Genomic DNA, 16,521 nt, shown 5'->3' with positions numbered 1-16,521 from the left:
TTTCATAATTGGTTTTAATGTGTAATGTTAATGTATTTCAAAAAACAACATCTGTGGCCTCTTTACCTTTTTAATTATTTAAAGTATCTGTTATTTATATTTTCCACTTGTTTGCTATAGTATATTATTTCATAACAAGCCCGTAATTATGTGATGCATTTAAATAAACAAACCAAACGTTAAACAAATAGGTTTAGGCTCTGCTTGATTGCAGAGTAGATTAGGGCTCTGGGTGACCGCATTGTGCCTGTTCACTGCCCTTCAGTGGTCACAGCGAGGAATTGCAATACAGTTGTCCTTGTAGTAACAGATTTTTCGCTACCTGGGGGCAGAAAAGTGCTGTAAAAGAAAAATATGTGACTAAATAGAATGGCAATGGATGCAGTTATACTTTAATATGTTGTTATCTCGTGATAACGGGATTATTAACTCGTCGTTTTCGGGCAATCAACTCCCTCATTCGGGTCTACAATCCCTCCCTGAGCTCTGCCAATGAACGAGGTCTGATGGTCCCAGCACCGCACAGAAAACATCAGGCAAAACTCATCAGCTCAGTGATCTCACGATGGTGGAACTCTGCACTCTCAGCAAACTCACTCCCAAAATTCAAGAAAATCTTCCGCACCTTCCTATCCACTCTAATCTATTTATAAAAACCTTCCTTCCTGCTTTTTTGCACTTGCATCTCATGAAAAGTAAACACTTTTCTGGTAGGACTTTGCTTTGATGTTTTATCATTGACTTAGATGTTTGCTTGCCTTGTAAGACGCTTTGGATAAAAACGTTTGCTAAGTGACTAAATCTATATGTAAATGCAAACGGCAACAACGGTGTCCCCTGGTAACGAGATGATTTCTCGGGAAAACGAAGTTCAATTTGTCGTGATGAAGTCTCTACTTTTCTCGAGAAAATAGCTTGTTCCGTAGATCTAAACTAATGCTTTACATTTTAAACTTTGTGTGATTAAAAAATGTGATTTTTTTCTTTTACTACAGTCGTAAGCTACACAGTCCTAAAAAGTCCTAAAAAACACATGGTTGCATGGGTATCTATATTCACTAAATCCACTTTTATTTCTGTGAGCTGAGTTTACTGCACCTCAGTGTTCAAATTGAGGATCGAAACAAACATTAAGTTACATTTGAGAAATAAATGTTAGAAGATAAATGAGCATGATTTTAAAAATCAGCTATCGGTGAGGGATAATAATGCTAAAAGCTTGTTTTGATGGTGTGTGATTTATGGTTCGATCATTAAAATGTTGATTAAAAACAAACGCAGTAAATTAATATCATGTGATTGGCTGGCGTCCCTGGACGTCTCATTTGGGGGCGGGTCTCTCGGTAAGCAGGAAGTGTTGCGTAGTATTTGTTTTGAGACACTAGCGGCGGAAGAATGGAGCAAACCGTTGAAGATTACAAGGTATTCTTTGTTTTTAGGACATATTATTGCCAATACCGAAGTTTTTGAATGTTAAAAAAATCATCATATTCAGCTATGATATTTTAGTTATAACTACTTAAGTTTATTGTTAGTGTTAGCTGAAGTTGCCACATAAAGCTAGCAATCGGTTCTCAATAGCGTTCGATAAAATAAGGCTGTCAGTTAGATTCTAGTATCTGGCTGATACATAAAATGTCAGACTGTATAGCCGGTCGATATAGCTGTATGTACAACCTGACATCCACGATAGCCTGTCAGCTCAGTCAGTCAATTCTAGTTTATCACGCCAAAGTCTACCTAAGTTTTTTCTTGTTTCTGGCCGAGTGACCTGACAGACCAGGCACATTGTAATCATGTGACGCCTCCGTCATTTACAAGGTATTTGTTACATGATTTCACTTATTTCACTACCGACACTGGTTACCAAATGCAATAATTTGCTATATCTAATCAGTATGTTCAGATTTCATTAGGAAGTTAAGATTTTATCAAAATCAAACCTAACATTTGTTACTTTTGTAATTAAGCAATAAAAGGATTATTAACTTAAGTGCTTACCTCCCCCTTATACATTTAGAAATGTATAAGATTTATTATTATATATTTATTTTACAAACAAAAAGATATATTGATCATTATAAAAAAAAGACCAGTTAATAATACATTATCATTAAAGGCTAATTTGCATCTGTTGACCAGATGTTAAATAGGCAGCCTACAACCTCCTACAAATTCATGGTGGGCAAATTAATTGCAATTAGGACACAAATTCTTTAATCAGGGTCACAAATTACAGAGTAATTAGAAACCCATACTTAAAGAAGAAACTAGTTGATAATATATAGGAAATGTATAATAAGAAATGCTATCAATTCTATGATGTGTTTCCTTTCTTTATCATATGACATTAGAGATTATTTTGAGGTTTTATACTATTTGTCACATACACACGTTATATATGTCACCTTTAGTCACTAAGGAGTTATAATGGGTATATTCACTATTTTAATACTTTTCAAAAACTATTTAACATAAATTCCTCTCAGGATCAATAAAGTATCGACCTATCTATCTTTTGTATAATTGAGAAAATAATCTTTACATTTATCAGTAGTCAACACAATCATTTAAGTTCAGTTATCACATACTTACCATGTTGGTTCTTAAATCTGAAAAAAAAAAATAGGACACAACCAAAAGTGGGGGATCCTTTTAGTGCTGCTTACACTATACAGTTGATTTTAGCTACTTTACATTGATGGCTACTTTACGTGTCTCTTTAGCTGATATTTGAAAAGGAGGGGGTGTATCTGCACACAAATGCCAAGAGGAGTAACCAGGACACCACCATCCCAGGGTTTATACGCATTGTGGAGCGGGTAAGAAAAAATATATGTTAAGTGTGCTCAGACGCAAAGGAACGACGAGAAATGCACCAGGGTTAGTAACAACATCTTTGTCTTAGGCTGGAGTGCCAACTTTAGAGTGGAGCCCACTAGAGAATGAGAGTGGCAGCGGTCCCGCTGTATTCTACACTAAAAAGGTCAGTTGTTACCTAAACATAAACAGTACAAAAGGATAAGAATAAGTGTATATTTTTTATTTTACATATAATTTGAATCAACCCACTTCTAACTAATTAGGATGGAGAAGGAGGAGAGGAGGACACGATCTTTGACCCTGGTTATGAACCAGACTGGGCAATTATCAGCACTGTGAAGAAAGATCGAGAACTCACTCCTGTTAAAGAGTCAGGTGCCGTTTACATTTCTGTCACTTTGGACAGAGACTTGTGTGGAGTAAGGATGCGTGAAACTAAATATCCCACAATTTGTTTACAGGTAAGTGGGCATTTTCTCTGCCTCTCTCAGAGCTGTACTCTCTTCGGAGAGCCCGGTTTTCTTTGGGTCGAAACTTCCTAGTGTTGACTAGTAGAGGGGGCCACCCTCTGCCTCCTCTGCACTTCCACAGAGGAGGAACCAGGGAACTTCTTAGGGCTATGCATCATTACATCATCCTTGACCAGTAAGTATTATAACCATAATCAAAGCAGTAGTTGTTGTGTTTTTCAAAAAAAAATTCAAATGTATCCTGTTCTCCTCAGGTCACCAGTTGATGGGCGGCTCTTCCTTGCCTACCCCCATGACTCAGGTGCTCTCTCTCAGTCTTTCGACAAACTGCACCTTTTTGATGATGGAGGATCAGATCTTGTCACGGTAATTAATTTTATTTATCTTATCTTATCTTTATCTATATTGTTACAATATTTTTTTTGTGCACACATTTAATGGGACATAAATATCTTTCAAGGTTGTTGCAGTTCTCAAGTAAAACACCTTTTTAACTGTTTTTGTTTGTGATTCGTTTTTTACCTCAACAGAGATTTATCCACGACCCCTATGCCACTACATTTGGTGGATTCTCCAAAGTCACCAATTTCTTCAGGGCAGCGCTTCGGCCTCCAGATTCCCCTGTTCGGTCTCGTACTGCTCAGGATCCTAGCATGACCCCGCACTCTGACGACGAGCCTGGTTTTGAACTCATCACCTGTGTAAGAGAAAGACAGACAGGAAAAAAAAAAACAATTTAGAGTACCACTTGTTGTGCTACAGATAGCTATACATCTAAAAGCCTAATCAGACACGTTTGTTTCTGTCTTTCTATTAAGGGGGTAGAGCTTGGCCCCAGACCAAATGTAACCAGAGGACCACCCCTGGACAAGTGGGAGGAGTTTTTGGACACTGATGGTCGAGTGAAGAACCCAGGAAAAATAAAAGAGCTTGTTTTTAGAGGGGTATGGTTGGAAATAGATTATCAGTAGAGTTCCTGTCTGAAAGACACCTTCTGTTTACTTGTTTTACCCTCTGTCAAAAGAGCATTCTTTAACATTTACATTTAGTCATTTAGCAGACGCTTTTATTCAAAGCGACTTACAAGTGAGGCACAAGGCAGCAAAAATCTAAGTCAAATGGTGTGTCATTAATGGTGTTCTTGCATCTTGCAGGGCATCACGCCATCATTCAGGAAGGATGTGTGGAAGTTTCTCCTGGGTTTTTATCCATGGAACAGCACTACTAAGGAAAGAGAAGATCTTCTGCGTGTCAAAACGTTAGTGATTTCATAACTTTGTATTCCCTCTAAAACCACCTCTTGATAGTTTGGCATTTTGAGAAAAAAAAATTTCTTGCCAAGACTTAGATGACATCACTCTTAAATCTGTAACACTTTAGATGGGTCTACATCCAGCAGCTGTTTAGCTTAGCTTAGCATAAATATTAGAAATGAGGAAACAGCTAGCCTGGCTTTGCTTAGAGGTGGCAGATTTCTTTCTGGTGCATCTGAAGGTCATTTAGTATTAACATGGTCTTGTTTGCTAACCTCTACTCAAGTTGAAATTTATAAACAAGTCACTATATAAAGCGTTCATGCCCTAAACTTTTTCTTGGCCAGATGTGCTAATTACTTTGAGTTCACTAGGTCCCTGGCCATTTCACAACTCCAAGAGCTCACTGACCCTGGCAGTAAAATAGCCCAGTACATAACCCTCATAAAACTTAATGTGTTGTTGTTTTTTTCTTAGAGGTGCTGGAATAATGATTTTGTTACCTTCAGATGAGGCCAGGCTAACTGTTTCTTTCTGTTTCTGTTGAGCTGAACTAAACTAACTGCAGCTATGTATTTACAATATAGTATTAATCTTCTCACTCAAAGCACGAAAGCAATAATTAACCAAACCGTTGAACAACACCTTTACAGTAGTAAAACACTTTAATGCCCTGTTGTGTCTGTAGGGACGAATACTTCAGAATGAAGGTTCAGTGGAAGTCTGTCAGTGAAGAACAGGAAATGAGGAACTCCCTTCTCAGGGGATACAGAAGCCTGATAGGTCAGCTGTGCAATCTGTCAAATAACAGAAGATCTGTTCATTGTATCAGTCAGCTGCCAGGGACAGCAAGAGACATAGAAGTTAAACTGCCTTTGTTCTGCTGTGACAGAAAGAGATGTCAGCAGGACAGACAGACAGAACACCTTCTTCTCTGGTAACGACAATCCAGGATTAACCCTGCTTCATGATGTGCTGATGACTTACTGCATGTACAACTTTGATCTGGGTATGTATTCATGAGTTGTTGGCAAGCAGAGGTAGATCAACACTACATTTATATTATAAATATGAACACTGGTAATAATTGTTATTTTTACTGTCTCTTGGTTTATGTTGAAGAATTATTAAGTTTATAAGACATGCCTAATAAAATCTGCACTTTTCTATCATTTCATCTATCACAGTTTCTTGGTGCTGTATTGATGAACTAAAAGTAAATATTGTTTGGAGCAGGTTAGCAGGTGAACATCTATTTAGGAGGTTAGGAATAATGAAACTCGTGGATCTCTAAAACCAAGACTAGCTATTAATAGCTAATAGCTAATAGCTATTAATAACTAAATATTCATAAAGTTTAATTATGTAACTATTTAAAAGTGCCTTTCAAGATCAACAGAAAACGAAAAGTATGACATATTTATTTCATACATACACAATATACCTGTAAGCACACATAAAGACACACATGCAAACGAAACACCTAAAACACCAGCAAATACTAATTTATACTATCCCTTAGTGACTGCAGAATCACTTTTTATTTTTTCAGATCATTAAATGGGTGTTTTTATGATTTGCTAGACACAGATATCATATGCCTTGGCAACTTGGTCTTCTTTTCTGTCTCTTCAGGATATGTGCAGGGGATGAGTGATCTCCTTTCTCCTATCCTGTTTATCACCCAGAATGAGGTGGAGTCTTTCTGGTGTCTGACAGGCTTCATGGAGCTGGTGGTTAGTAGAAACATCTCAGGATTTTCAGGGTCAGTCACAAACCTGTGGCCTTTTTCCTGGCTGCGCTGTGTTAAATGGAATAATTTTAGATCTACAGCTCAGCAGCAACACAAACCACACAGAAGGTTTGACTCCGTCTAAATGCAAACATTATTGTTTTTCTTTAATGTAGTCAAAATGAGCAAAATGATTCCTGTGTGGTGACTTAATTGTTTAGCAGCAGTTCTGATTTAAATGAGAAAAAGTGCACATTCTTTTATTTTTGCTTTGGTGTCTTTTATTGGGACCTTTTTAAACTTAATAGCTTGTATAAATAACATTTTTGAAAGGTTGAGACATTTTTTGTGCTCATTTATGAACATTCATCAGCATTGAGTGCCTTGTCTGTTTTGCAGCACCAGAACTTTGAAGAGTCTCAGGAGGCCATGAAGCAGCAGCTCCTTCAGCTCAGTATTCTGCTGAAGGCTCTGGACCCAGAGCTTTGTGACTTCCTGGGTTAGTCAGCTAATATTCATTCAGTCAGGCTGGATTCAAAAATAAACTGCAGCCGGTTCAATGCAAGTAGATGTAGCAGATGATTTTTGGATAATGCAAAAATTAAGGAGAGCAGAAGAATGAAGAAAATTACAGCCTGTTCTACATAGAACATGAAAATGTATGGAATATGGCAAGAAGTGCTTAACTTGTATTCATACATTTCCATGATACAGGCTGATAAAATGGCTGCAGCTCCCATTATCATTCATTTACAAGGAGCACTTTTTCTTTGGTTGTTGCCCCCTAAAATAGAAAAGGTATTTCTTTGTCCCTCAGACTCTCAGGACAGCGGCTCTCTTTGCTTCTGTTTCCGCTGGTTGCTCATCTGGTTCAAGAGAGAGTTTTCTTTTGAGGATATTCTGACTTTGTGGGAGGTGAGTACACCAAGTAGCATTTACTTACCTTTTAGTTAAGTTAGTTCAATTAACAGCCAGGTCTTACCTCACTTCTTGCAAACCTGAATGTAAAATTTTGACTAGGGGTATGATGAGTAACATGGCTTTATTTTCTAACATGCATTCTAATGAGGACTCATCCTGACTGGGGATTGAAGACTTATTTGTTCAGTTTTTTTGATACTTGGGAACACGGTGTAATAGTGTGCAATATGTAGCAAAATGAGTTTACAACATGTTTTGGTTTTGTAATAAGATTTCTTTTTCCTAGGTCCTCTGGACACATAATCCCTGTGACAACTTTCACCTGCTGATCGCCTGTTCAATCCTCGAGTCACAGAGAGGAGAGCTGATTGGCTCAGACCACGACTTCAACACTATTCTGAAGGTGTGTTTGTGTATATTTGCAGAAGTGAGACATTATTAGAGTGGCATGCATGCTTTCCTCTGCTCAGTCATTTTTTAAAAATTGTGAATGATCTGCAGCACATTAATGAGCTGACGATGAAGCTCGACCTGCAGACTGTTCTACGTGGAGCAGAGGCCATTTACCTGCAGCTGGTTCAATGCAAGGTAACAAGTGTTTTTAGCCTGATAAGATACTTTAATTGTTTGGCAATTATGCTTTAAACATAATCTGAACGATTTGTAGTTGGTGTTTTTTTGTGCTCTTATTTCCTTGCTTGATGTGCATGATATGAATTTTGGGAAAATGACAGAAAACATGAAGGGAAAATTTCATCTTCCCCTTTTGTCAAATATAATCTAACTTTGCATCAATTATAATAAATATTTTATATTTTAATGTTATGCTTTTACTCATTCTCCAATCAGTGTTAATTAGCATGATCAAAATCTATCTTATCTATCTTTGATTTTTTTTTTTTTTTTTAGCATTTGTACGGAATTTTGTTAGTTTGCCCCATTAGCCATCAAAAAGTTTATTACATATTATATTTTAGACTAAGTATTATATGATTATATAGAAATAATTTGAATTATTGCTCTTTTCTTATTGCAAAACAATTGTATTGGACTCCAGTCTCTTTACTTTTTGTAAAATAATGTTAATAATGAGGGAATAGATTTTTAGGTGTTGAAAGTACTTTGAGTGCAGGGCCTCTGGAAATGATGCTGTGTAAACTTCTCCTCAAACCTTTGCTTCCACTTTTCAACACCTCCTCTCCTCTTGTCTACTCCCCAGGAGCTTCCACTGAAAGTGCAGCAGGTTCTGGGTCTGTATGTCCCCTCCAGCTCTGCAGAGATCAGCCCAGACCCCCAGAACAGTGAGACACAATGCCTCCTTGGCCAATCCCAGGCCGTAGCTGCTGCCTCTAATTCAGCACATGTCCCCACTTATCCTTAAACCTGTAAGTCTGCGGGTGGACTGACAGATACTAAGACATATATGGAAGATATCTACATAATTATGACAAAATATGTATTTATATGTATAGCATTTATGGCGATCCAGTGAGAAGGAGTGTGGTGGGTAAAGACGGTTGTAAATGTTTGCCAGAGGCAGGGGGCGCTGTCAAGTTTTTTTTTTTTTTTCTTTAATGTACCCATCAGTGTTATAATCCAAGATATTTAAACACTATCACTTTACTTTTTTCTTTTTGTATGTTTTCTATCATAGCATGTCACTTGTTTATATGTCCTCTGACTCTGTTATTATGTGTACTTTCCATCGAACTTTCAATGCTGCTGTTTTACCACTTATTTAATAATTGAATGTATCACTTTAATTTCATTGCATTTTTCCAAGTTGATTTAGATTTCTTCACCGTCCCCTTGCTCACTGTTACATAAAAGGGAAGCAGATAAGGTATAAACTAAATGGGAGAGTCCTCTCAGTACTGTGCGGTGACATTTCTTCCAGCCCTATGCAAAGTGTTTGCATGCCTTCATAGTTTTCACTTGTGCCATTGTGGGTTTATCTAATCTCATAACACGTTCCTCTAGTTATTGTTACCAAATAAATAGTTGGATCTTTAACAAATTGTTTTCAAACTCATCCTTTACCTTTGGAATTGGATACTAGTCTATTTCTCTCTGCCAGGATTTGATTTCTTTATTTATACATTTATTTTTAATTGTAATGATTGCATGTCCACAAGTATAATTTTTAAGGTATATGTGCTAGTATTTAGTTATTTTATATTTACTCTTTGCATACAAACACAATATTTTGCAATTCATTGCTAAATATTAAAGCAGTTATTCCCAAACTGTGACCCCATGCATTTTTTGTGTCTAAGGTCTGAACTGTTGGCAGATCTGACTCTCAGAACTGTTTGAGGACCAAGGATCCAATATTTCATATCTTAATATATTTGACGATAATAATAAACCTATGAATGTTATTTGTGTGAATCAGTTTAAGATGTAGAAAATAATTCAAATCTGACAGACAAAGGTAAAAAGAAGTTATTCTAAAGTAAAATTAAAACTCAGACTTGTATTATAAAGAAACAAAGAAGTAAATGTAAAAGGTTTATGATTTTAGATCAAACTGAGAAACAGTAACTATTTGTTTATGTAATGTCTTAACTTGTGAACTGGTTAAACTTTGCCCTTTCCCCTCTCCTCCCCCGCTGGCCAGCAGGTGTCTGTATGAGGTAAAAAAAAGGCTGAGGGGAAAATAGGACCTCTGTTCTCCAGTGTCCCGGGAAATGAGCTGGAAAATGAGGGGCGGAGAACCACACCCCCTTCTCAGGACCTGCTGCACTCCTCTATTTTTCCTCGTCACTGTCCCTTTCCCTCTCTATCCATGTTGTTTGAATACAGCTGGGATGTATGAATTTAACATGGTGCTTAAACAGGCCAACGATCTGTCACTCTTTTTTTTTTTTGTGCCCCCTCGGTCTACATCCACCCCAGAGTGACCTCACTTGACTCAGTCCTTCATTCAAGCTCAATCTGCTTTCAGTCTTTCCTAAAGCCTTTTTTATAGGCAAAGGCCTTGTCGACAGCTTTAAGCTCCATATTCTCTCTCTAATGCTACAATCGACCAAGTGTTGAAGGATTATGTTCTCTTCATGTTGTCATTATGCTGCATGTCTTAGGAAAGCTGTTATCTGTAGTAGATGATGTGGCCGTAGATCAACTCTCATCTTCCAAGTTTTTTATAGCGTGCTATCATCTGTTTCACGTAGTGATACTCCTGTAAATCGGAGAATCTATGTTGATTATTTCCTAATAATACTTAGTACATTTAAATTTACATTTACATTTAGCAGATGCTTTTATCCAAAGCAACTTACAAGTGAGGTACAAGGCAGCAAAAATCTAAGTCAAGGAGAAAACATCAAAGCAAAGTCCTATCAGAAAAGTGTTCACATTTCACAAGATGCAAGTGCGAGAAAGAGCAGAAAGGAATTTTTTGTCTTTTTAATACATTTAAGTGCATAGGAAGCTGCAGAAGAGTTCTGTTTTCATCAGTTTTTTGAATAGTAAAGGTGTATGTTTATATTGCAGTAAGTGAATTTGAATATGTCCTACACTGCTGTATGACAGTTCAATAAAAGGACACGTGTTTGAGTTAAAGCCATGTAAACTAATTAATAAATGCAATATTGCTTTTCTGTTAAATAAAGGATACTTATATTAAGAAATTTATTATACACAAAAAACCATCTGAGTTACATTTAGTCTTACGCTTGCATTGATCTTGAATCAACTTTTAGTCATTGTCATTTAGTCATCACTGGTCATAACATCCATGTTTAAATGACCATGAATTATTGATGCTCAGCTGATATCAAGTCATGATGCTGATGGTGTGGCCACCTATTTAACTGCTATTTGCAACCCGAGCTGTCATTGAAGACTTTATGTGTGAAAAGCCACCTGTAATGACTGTGTCAAATACAATCTGTATTCTCTACTAGAGTGCGACCCCATTGTGACCATCAGAGGCATCCCAGGGGAGTGTGTGAAAAGTGTGTCTACCCGATGAATGTGTGAAGTGTGTGTGAGTGAGGTGCCAGCAGCAGGCAGAAGGCCAGGGGCTGTTGTCTGACACTGATTTGTAAAGGGAGACAATACGGCTCATTGACCTGCCCGGCTTCACTGTCTGCTGCACATACCTCACCCAGTCTTCCCCGGTGGTTTCACTGCTCTCTAAACATGAGCAGCAGATTGCTACAGGCACAGGGAGGGGAGGAGACAGGACACAGGTTGCTTTGACAATGAGAATCCTCAGAGAAAAGACAGAGAGGAGGCTAATCCTAAACTTTAACACATTTTATAAGAAAATCATCAGAATCTAGTATCAAGAGGAAATGCAGAATCAGGATTTAAACAAGTGGATGCCAATGTTTAAGGGCTCCTTTCATTAAAATGAATTCTGTTTGTGTCACAACTAAAAAACAAATTATTGTTTTCTTTATTGATTAACATGTCAGTGATTTTTTAGTTTGTTTTGCTAAATTGTTTCTTAGTTTGATTCATACTTATGGATCAGAAGTTAGTCATAAGCTCCCAAAGAGACATAATTAATGAATCTAAAATTCTAAAATGAAAAGATATTCAAATTACAAAAAAACATTTTTTGGAACATTTTTGTGGTTGCAGATTGATTTTCTCTCAATTGAATTGATATTTATATATATAATTGCTATTACAAGAAAAAAGTTAATTAAAACAAAAGCGAAGATTGGAAAAATGTCTAAAACTTTAGTTGTTTGTTTGAGTGTAGATTTAACTTTTCTTTCTCCTATTGTCATTTGACCTAAACAAACCTCAGCAGGGTCTATTAACATCTAAATTAGGTTATGAATTAAATATATTAATTTTTACCATCACACAACAGTAAGGGTAAAAGTATATAAGAGTGAGTATCTTTAACATAAATATTTTGCACCTTTGATGTATTTTCTTACTCACATTGTAAACAAACACCCTCATCCTTTTGTCAACCTTTCCCATTGTCAGAATCTGGAGATGACCTTTTCTCTCTTCTCTCACTGCCTCTCACCCCTCACAGCCTTTTCTTCTCTTTCACTGTCGTAGACAAGCTGTTGCGCTGTCCCTGCGGGCCACTCCCTCATTTGTCTGCTCTTCTTTCCTCCTCCCTTGCCTCCCTCTCTCCCCTTGCTCTCCTTCTTTCCACCTCCCCCCACCTGTTGAATCAATTGTTGCACAGACCATATTGTTGCCTTCTTATTATTTTATGTCACTTGTGAGAATGCCTGCCCCTTTCTGCAGTCTTTTTCCTTCCCTCTCCGCTCAGCCACTCCCTCCCTCTCTCTCACTAACTCCCTCTCACTGACAGGTATAAAACCCAAAAAGGAAAACTGAGGGGTGACACTCAGCAGAGAACAGCAGCAAGATAAAATTCAAATTTCAGTAAGGAAAATAAGGAGGATCTGCACATTAACAGAGGGACACTTGGCTGCTGTGTTTTCTTCATTTGGACGTAAACAAATTCACATTGCACATGGACAGAGGCATGTCGGTGTCTCTATGGTGTGAGGAGGTGGAGGACGAGCAGTGTCAGGACCAGGGTCAGACTGAAGCTCCGGTCCACGGTCACATTACAGGCTCTCCTCAGCTGAGAGCCCCGTGGGACCCCACAGTGTCTGGACATCGTGTGATCCAGAGGCTGCTTCACGTGGAGGAGAGGTACATGCCCTCCATGCTCTATGTCACTCTCATCCAGAGGGATCCAGAGCGCAGGGAGGAGCTCACCAAGTGGGCCCTGGAGGTATGAAACTCTCTTCTGCTTTAGTTTCTTAATTTTAGTTGTTTTCTTTATTTTCAATCATGATGGCAGCCTCCTCACATCTGTGTGTCCTCTCCAGGTTTGCTGTGATTGTGGCTGTGATGAGGCGGTGTTTCCTCTGTCTGTCTCTCTGTTGGACAGGTTCCTGTCTGCCTCTCTGTCTCTGCCTGTCTCACTGTACTGCCTGGCTGCTGGCTGCATCCTCATTGCGTCCAAACTCACAGAGTGTGACAATGTCACAGCTGACACTCTCTGTGCTGCAGCCGAGTACAGCTTCCAGCCTTGTAACCTGCGGGTGAGTCAGACACAAAGCAATTAAACTTGTGTTTAAAAACCTGATTAAGATACCTCACAGTCATTGCTGGCGTTTTGTATAAATCTGAATAATTCATTATTCTGGCCCCTCTTGTTTAAATATTTCTATAGAATTTTTTAGGTGTTTAAAAACATTTATGAATTCCATATACCATAGTAGGCTATATGGTACAAAAAACTTATATTACACAGCCTGAAAGAAAGTATATTAAAATATTATTAATTTGATCTCTATTGATGGTAAAGTGGATGAAAAACCAATTGTTCTGAAAACAAGTAACATTCAACTTGAGGTTTTTCTTCTTGATGCATTTATGTCTCAAATGAATCCATTTATACTGTAAATTAAATCATAAACTCTACATAAAGTCCAAAGAGATGCATATATAATACACAAATGAATGAAATGAAGTTTCTTATTGCTTTTGTTTGCTTTTGCTATTGTACAAAAAATGTCAAAGTTGTGAAATGATGCACCAACCAGACACCAAAAGATGTTTGTCTGTCCAGAAGTCTGAAGTTCAAAGAAATTAGTTTTCTGTTATTTATGTTAAAGAGAAATTAGACCAATTCAACAGCTTAATATCTAATAAATATAGCTATTTTTTCCACCATTTTTGGTTTATAAATGATATTGAAATAAGTAGCCCTTTTTATTCTCTCAATTATTAGAAAAATTGTTTTAGATCTAAGAATGATAAACAAAACCTTTTGACTAACTACTTGAATTTAATATTCTGCAATTAATTTAGCATTTAAAATTGTAGTAAACTAATAATTAGTGTCTTGGACATGGTGCTACACCAGACATATATGTTTGTCCCTGTCAACATTGTATCACAGATGAATGTAGCCTTTACCAGGAAACATCCCACAGAATTGTCTGATAAAAAATTGATTATATTTTCCCTTTTTTGCTTCATCAGGAAATGGAGCGCATTATTCTCGCCACGCTGCGATGGGACACAGCAGCGGTGACTCCTCAGGACTTCCTCCCACATTTTCTTGCTTCCGTGGAGCAGAGAGGAGCTGCAGACACTGATGAGTGTGAGGAGGAGCGGCTCTCCACCCTGCGGAGGCACAGTGACACACTGGCTGCCATGTGTGCCTGTGACTCCCGTTTCCTGGGAGCACCGCCATCACTTGTTGCTGCAGCATCACTGAACTGTGCCCTGAGGGGTCTGGGCAACAAGGGGCCTTCCCAGCTGGCTCATATGAGTGAAGCATTGGCAGAGCTATGTCAAACTGACCTGGTGAGTTCCCCCTGAGAAACTAATTGTTGATTGTTGAAATGAGGCCATTGTATTTGATTTTTAGGGGTTTATGGTTTCAGTCCTGGTAAGCAATGGGATTTTCAAGAATAATGTGTTTTGAATATTTCTTTCTTTGAGTGGCACACCTATATAGTCAATGCAAATGCAGGGAAAGCATAAAAAAAGATTTATTGTCTTTGATATTGATTTTTTAAAAAAGGATTTATTGTCTTTTCATTGCATCCCAGGCAGTGCTGCAATGCTACAGTGAGATGATTGAATATGCCCTCCGACAGCGGCTGAGAAGTGGGCACCAGCAGGGCCCCATGGAGAAAGACGAGGAGGTTGAAAACGAAAGACCTGGGACACCTACTGATATGAGAGACATTGATTTCTAAACAGCGTATAAGCTGTTACGAGAAAGTGTGAATCAAAGAAAACCTTTCATTCATCAGTCAAGCTGATGTAAAATTACTGCAAAATGCTCAGCCACGTTTTTTTATATTTTGAAATTGGTTTATTGTGTAAGTGTTAATTTATTTTTGTTTATTTAAATATGAACAGATCTGCAGGTATTTGTTTTTCATGTGCCATATTTTATTATGTATTTCTATTAAATTTATTTTAGGCATAGTTATGGTGATGCGTACTATTTATATCTTTAATTTATTATCTTGTGCAATTGTTTACTCCCGTTGATGTTAATTTATTTCAATTTGTTATGATATTGTGTTTGTGTACTGAATTGAATATACAATAAATCTATTTTTCATAGCAATTAAAAATGTTTGTACATACATTGCCTTATGTATTATTTATCAGTAAACTAATGATGCCCTTACGTGCTACAAGTAGGAACATACTTCCCTTTAAACTTATATTTAGTTCATATATCTTAATGGGTTAAAAAGAGCTCTGGATACTGACACAGGCAATTATGTTTTATCTACTGTGAATGATTCCAGCATATGCATCATGTTATCCTAATCTTTATTATTCATATTCGCATGATACTTTGTCTTCTGATTTCAATGTTCGGCACATCTTCTGGCACTGAAATACTAGCCAACTTTCAGCTAGAAACACAATTCAAACTCCAAAACATTCAGCTTATTAAGCACATGTGTGTAAAAATGCTTTTTAATATATTTTATACATTAAAATAAAACTTTACTTAAAAATTTTATTTAAACTATATAAATATTCTACATTTTATCTGATTCAAATGAATGGAGAGACCCCTCAGCTACTCCTCAATTTTGTCCAATTTCAGCTTAAAGTAGTTGGGCATACTTCAGCCTAGAGAGACCATTCAAATGTTCCAAAAATCTTTCAGCTACCAGTCTTCTATTCTGCTTCATAATGTCTTTTACAGTTTTTGAATATTCAGTTTTAGTTTGAGGTAATTTTTGGTACTGGGTAACGGTGATAATTTTGTGGTAATTTTGAACTTGTCCATTAGTGTGTATTGCAGAATGCTGGCCCAGCTAGAGTGGGTGACATCACATCACATACTCTAACTTCTAGCTTCAACTTTTATTAAATGTTTTCTTCTTTTCTTTAGTCACCTTTCATCTTTTCTCAACAAATTATACATTGAAACATAGGTATTTTTCTGTTCTTTCAGGAAATGTAACTCTCATAGTGACAGAAGCAGAGAGAGTGCCTTCCGAAACTCCCATTGGACCCCATTATACGTAACAGAGGTCTGGAAAATCTCCTCAAATCACAAAGGGGGGGCTGTTCTAAAATCGCCGCCCTGTCTTCATTTTATTGAGTATCTTCAAATAAAGTATAACACTGTGTTCGTGAAATCTTCTTTAATTTTGTTAACTGGGCTAATACTTTTTCACATTTTGTACAGTTTAACCTGTCTTTAGCAAATGTGATTGAAAGCTGCTGTTGCCATGGTGACATGGCTGATTCACAGCTGAATCAGGTTATGTGATCAGCCTCTCACACTTTTTGATACTTTTATATACATTTTTGTAGCATTTAAATACTAAAATGA

At 37.3% G+C, this 16,521-nt stretch overlaps 2 protein-coding genes across 2 annotated transcripts; both read left to right on the top strand.

Moving 5' to 3' along the window:
• Positions 1–1,312: 1,312 nt before the first annotated feature.
• tbc1d17 (TBC1 domain family, member 17) lies at positions 1,313–9,216 on the top strand. The gene is made up of 17 exons (XM_067477634.1): positions 1,313–1,422; positions 2,727–2,822; positions 2,909–2,986; positions 3,087–3,198; positions 3,285–3,468; positions 3,548–3,659; positions 3,824–3,994; positions 4,112–4,237; positions 4,448–4,551; positions 5,235–5,329; positions 5,439–5,555; positions 6,182–6,282; positions 6,678–6,777; positions 7,096–7,193; positions 7,486–7,602; positions 7,701–7,787; positions 8,419–9,216. The coding sequence occupies exons 1-17, from the start codon at positions 1,396–1,398 to the stop codon at positions 8,578–8,580; spliced, it is 1,887 nt and encodes a 628-aa protein (XP_067333735.1). The 5' UTR covers positions 1,313–1,395; the 3' UTR covers positions 8,581–9,216.
• A 1,723-nt stretch (positions 9,217–10,939) lies between these two features.
• Positions 10,940–15,228, top strand: ccndx (cyclin Dx). Its single transcript, XM_067477635.1, has 4 exons — positions 10,940–12,924; positions 13,022–13,237; positions 14,184–14,510; positions 14,759–15,228. The coding sequence occupies exons 1-4, from the start codon at positions 12,658–12,660 to the stop codon at positions 14,906–14,908; spliced, it is 960 nt and encodes a 319-aa protein (XP_067333736.1). The 5' UTR covers positions 10,940–12,657; the 3' UTR covers positions 14,909–15,228.
• Positions 15,229–16,521: the final 1,293 nt, after the last annotated feature.

Source organism: Channa argus, chromosome 15 (genome assembly GCF_033026475.1).
Source record: "Channa argus isolate prfri chromosome 15, Channa argus male v1.0, whole genome shotgun sequence".
Lineage (NCBI taxonomy): Eukaryota > Metazoa > Chordata > Actinopteri > Anabantiformes > Channidae > Channa > Channa argus.
Note: the sequence above shows the minus strand (reverse complement) of the source record. Positions and strands in the feature narration are given on the sequence as shown.

Bases quoted from the DNA above. Each gene is read 5' to 3' on its own strand.
- ccndx (XM_067477635.1), top strand. From the start codon at position 12,658: ATGGACAGAGGCATGTCGGTGTCTCTATGGTGTGAGGAGGTGGAGGAC. The intron at 12,925-13,021 runs GTATGAAACTCT...TGTCCTCTCCAG, and splicing joins TCACCAAGTGGGCCCTGGAG to GTTTGCTGTGATTGTGGCTG. The intron at 14,511-14,758 runs GTGAGTTCCCCC...ATTGCATCCCAG, and splicing joins AGCTATGTCAAACTGACCTG to GCAGTGCTGCAATGCTACAG.
- tbc1d17 (XM_067477634.1), top strand. From the start codon at position 1,396: ATGGAGCAAACCGTTGAAGATTACAAG. The intron at 2,987-3,086 runs GTCAGTTGTTAC...CTAACTAATTAG, and splicing joins CTGTATTCTACACTAAAAAG to GATGGAGAAGGAGGAGAGGA. The intron at 3,995-4,111 runs GTAAGAGAAAGA...CTTTCTATTAAG, and splicing joins GTTTTGAACTCATCACCTGT to GGGGTAGAGCTTGGCCCCAG.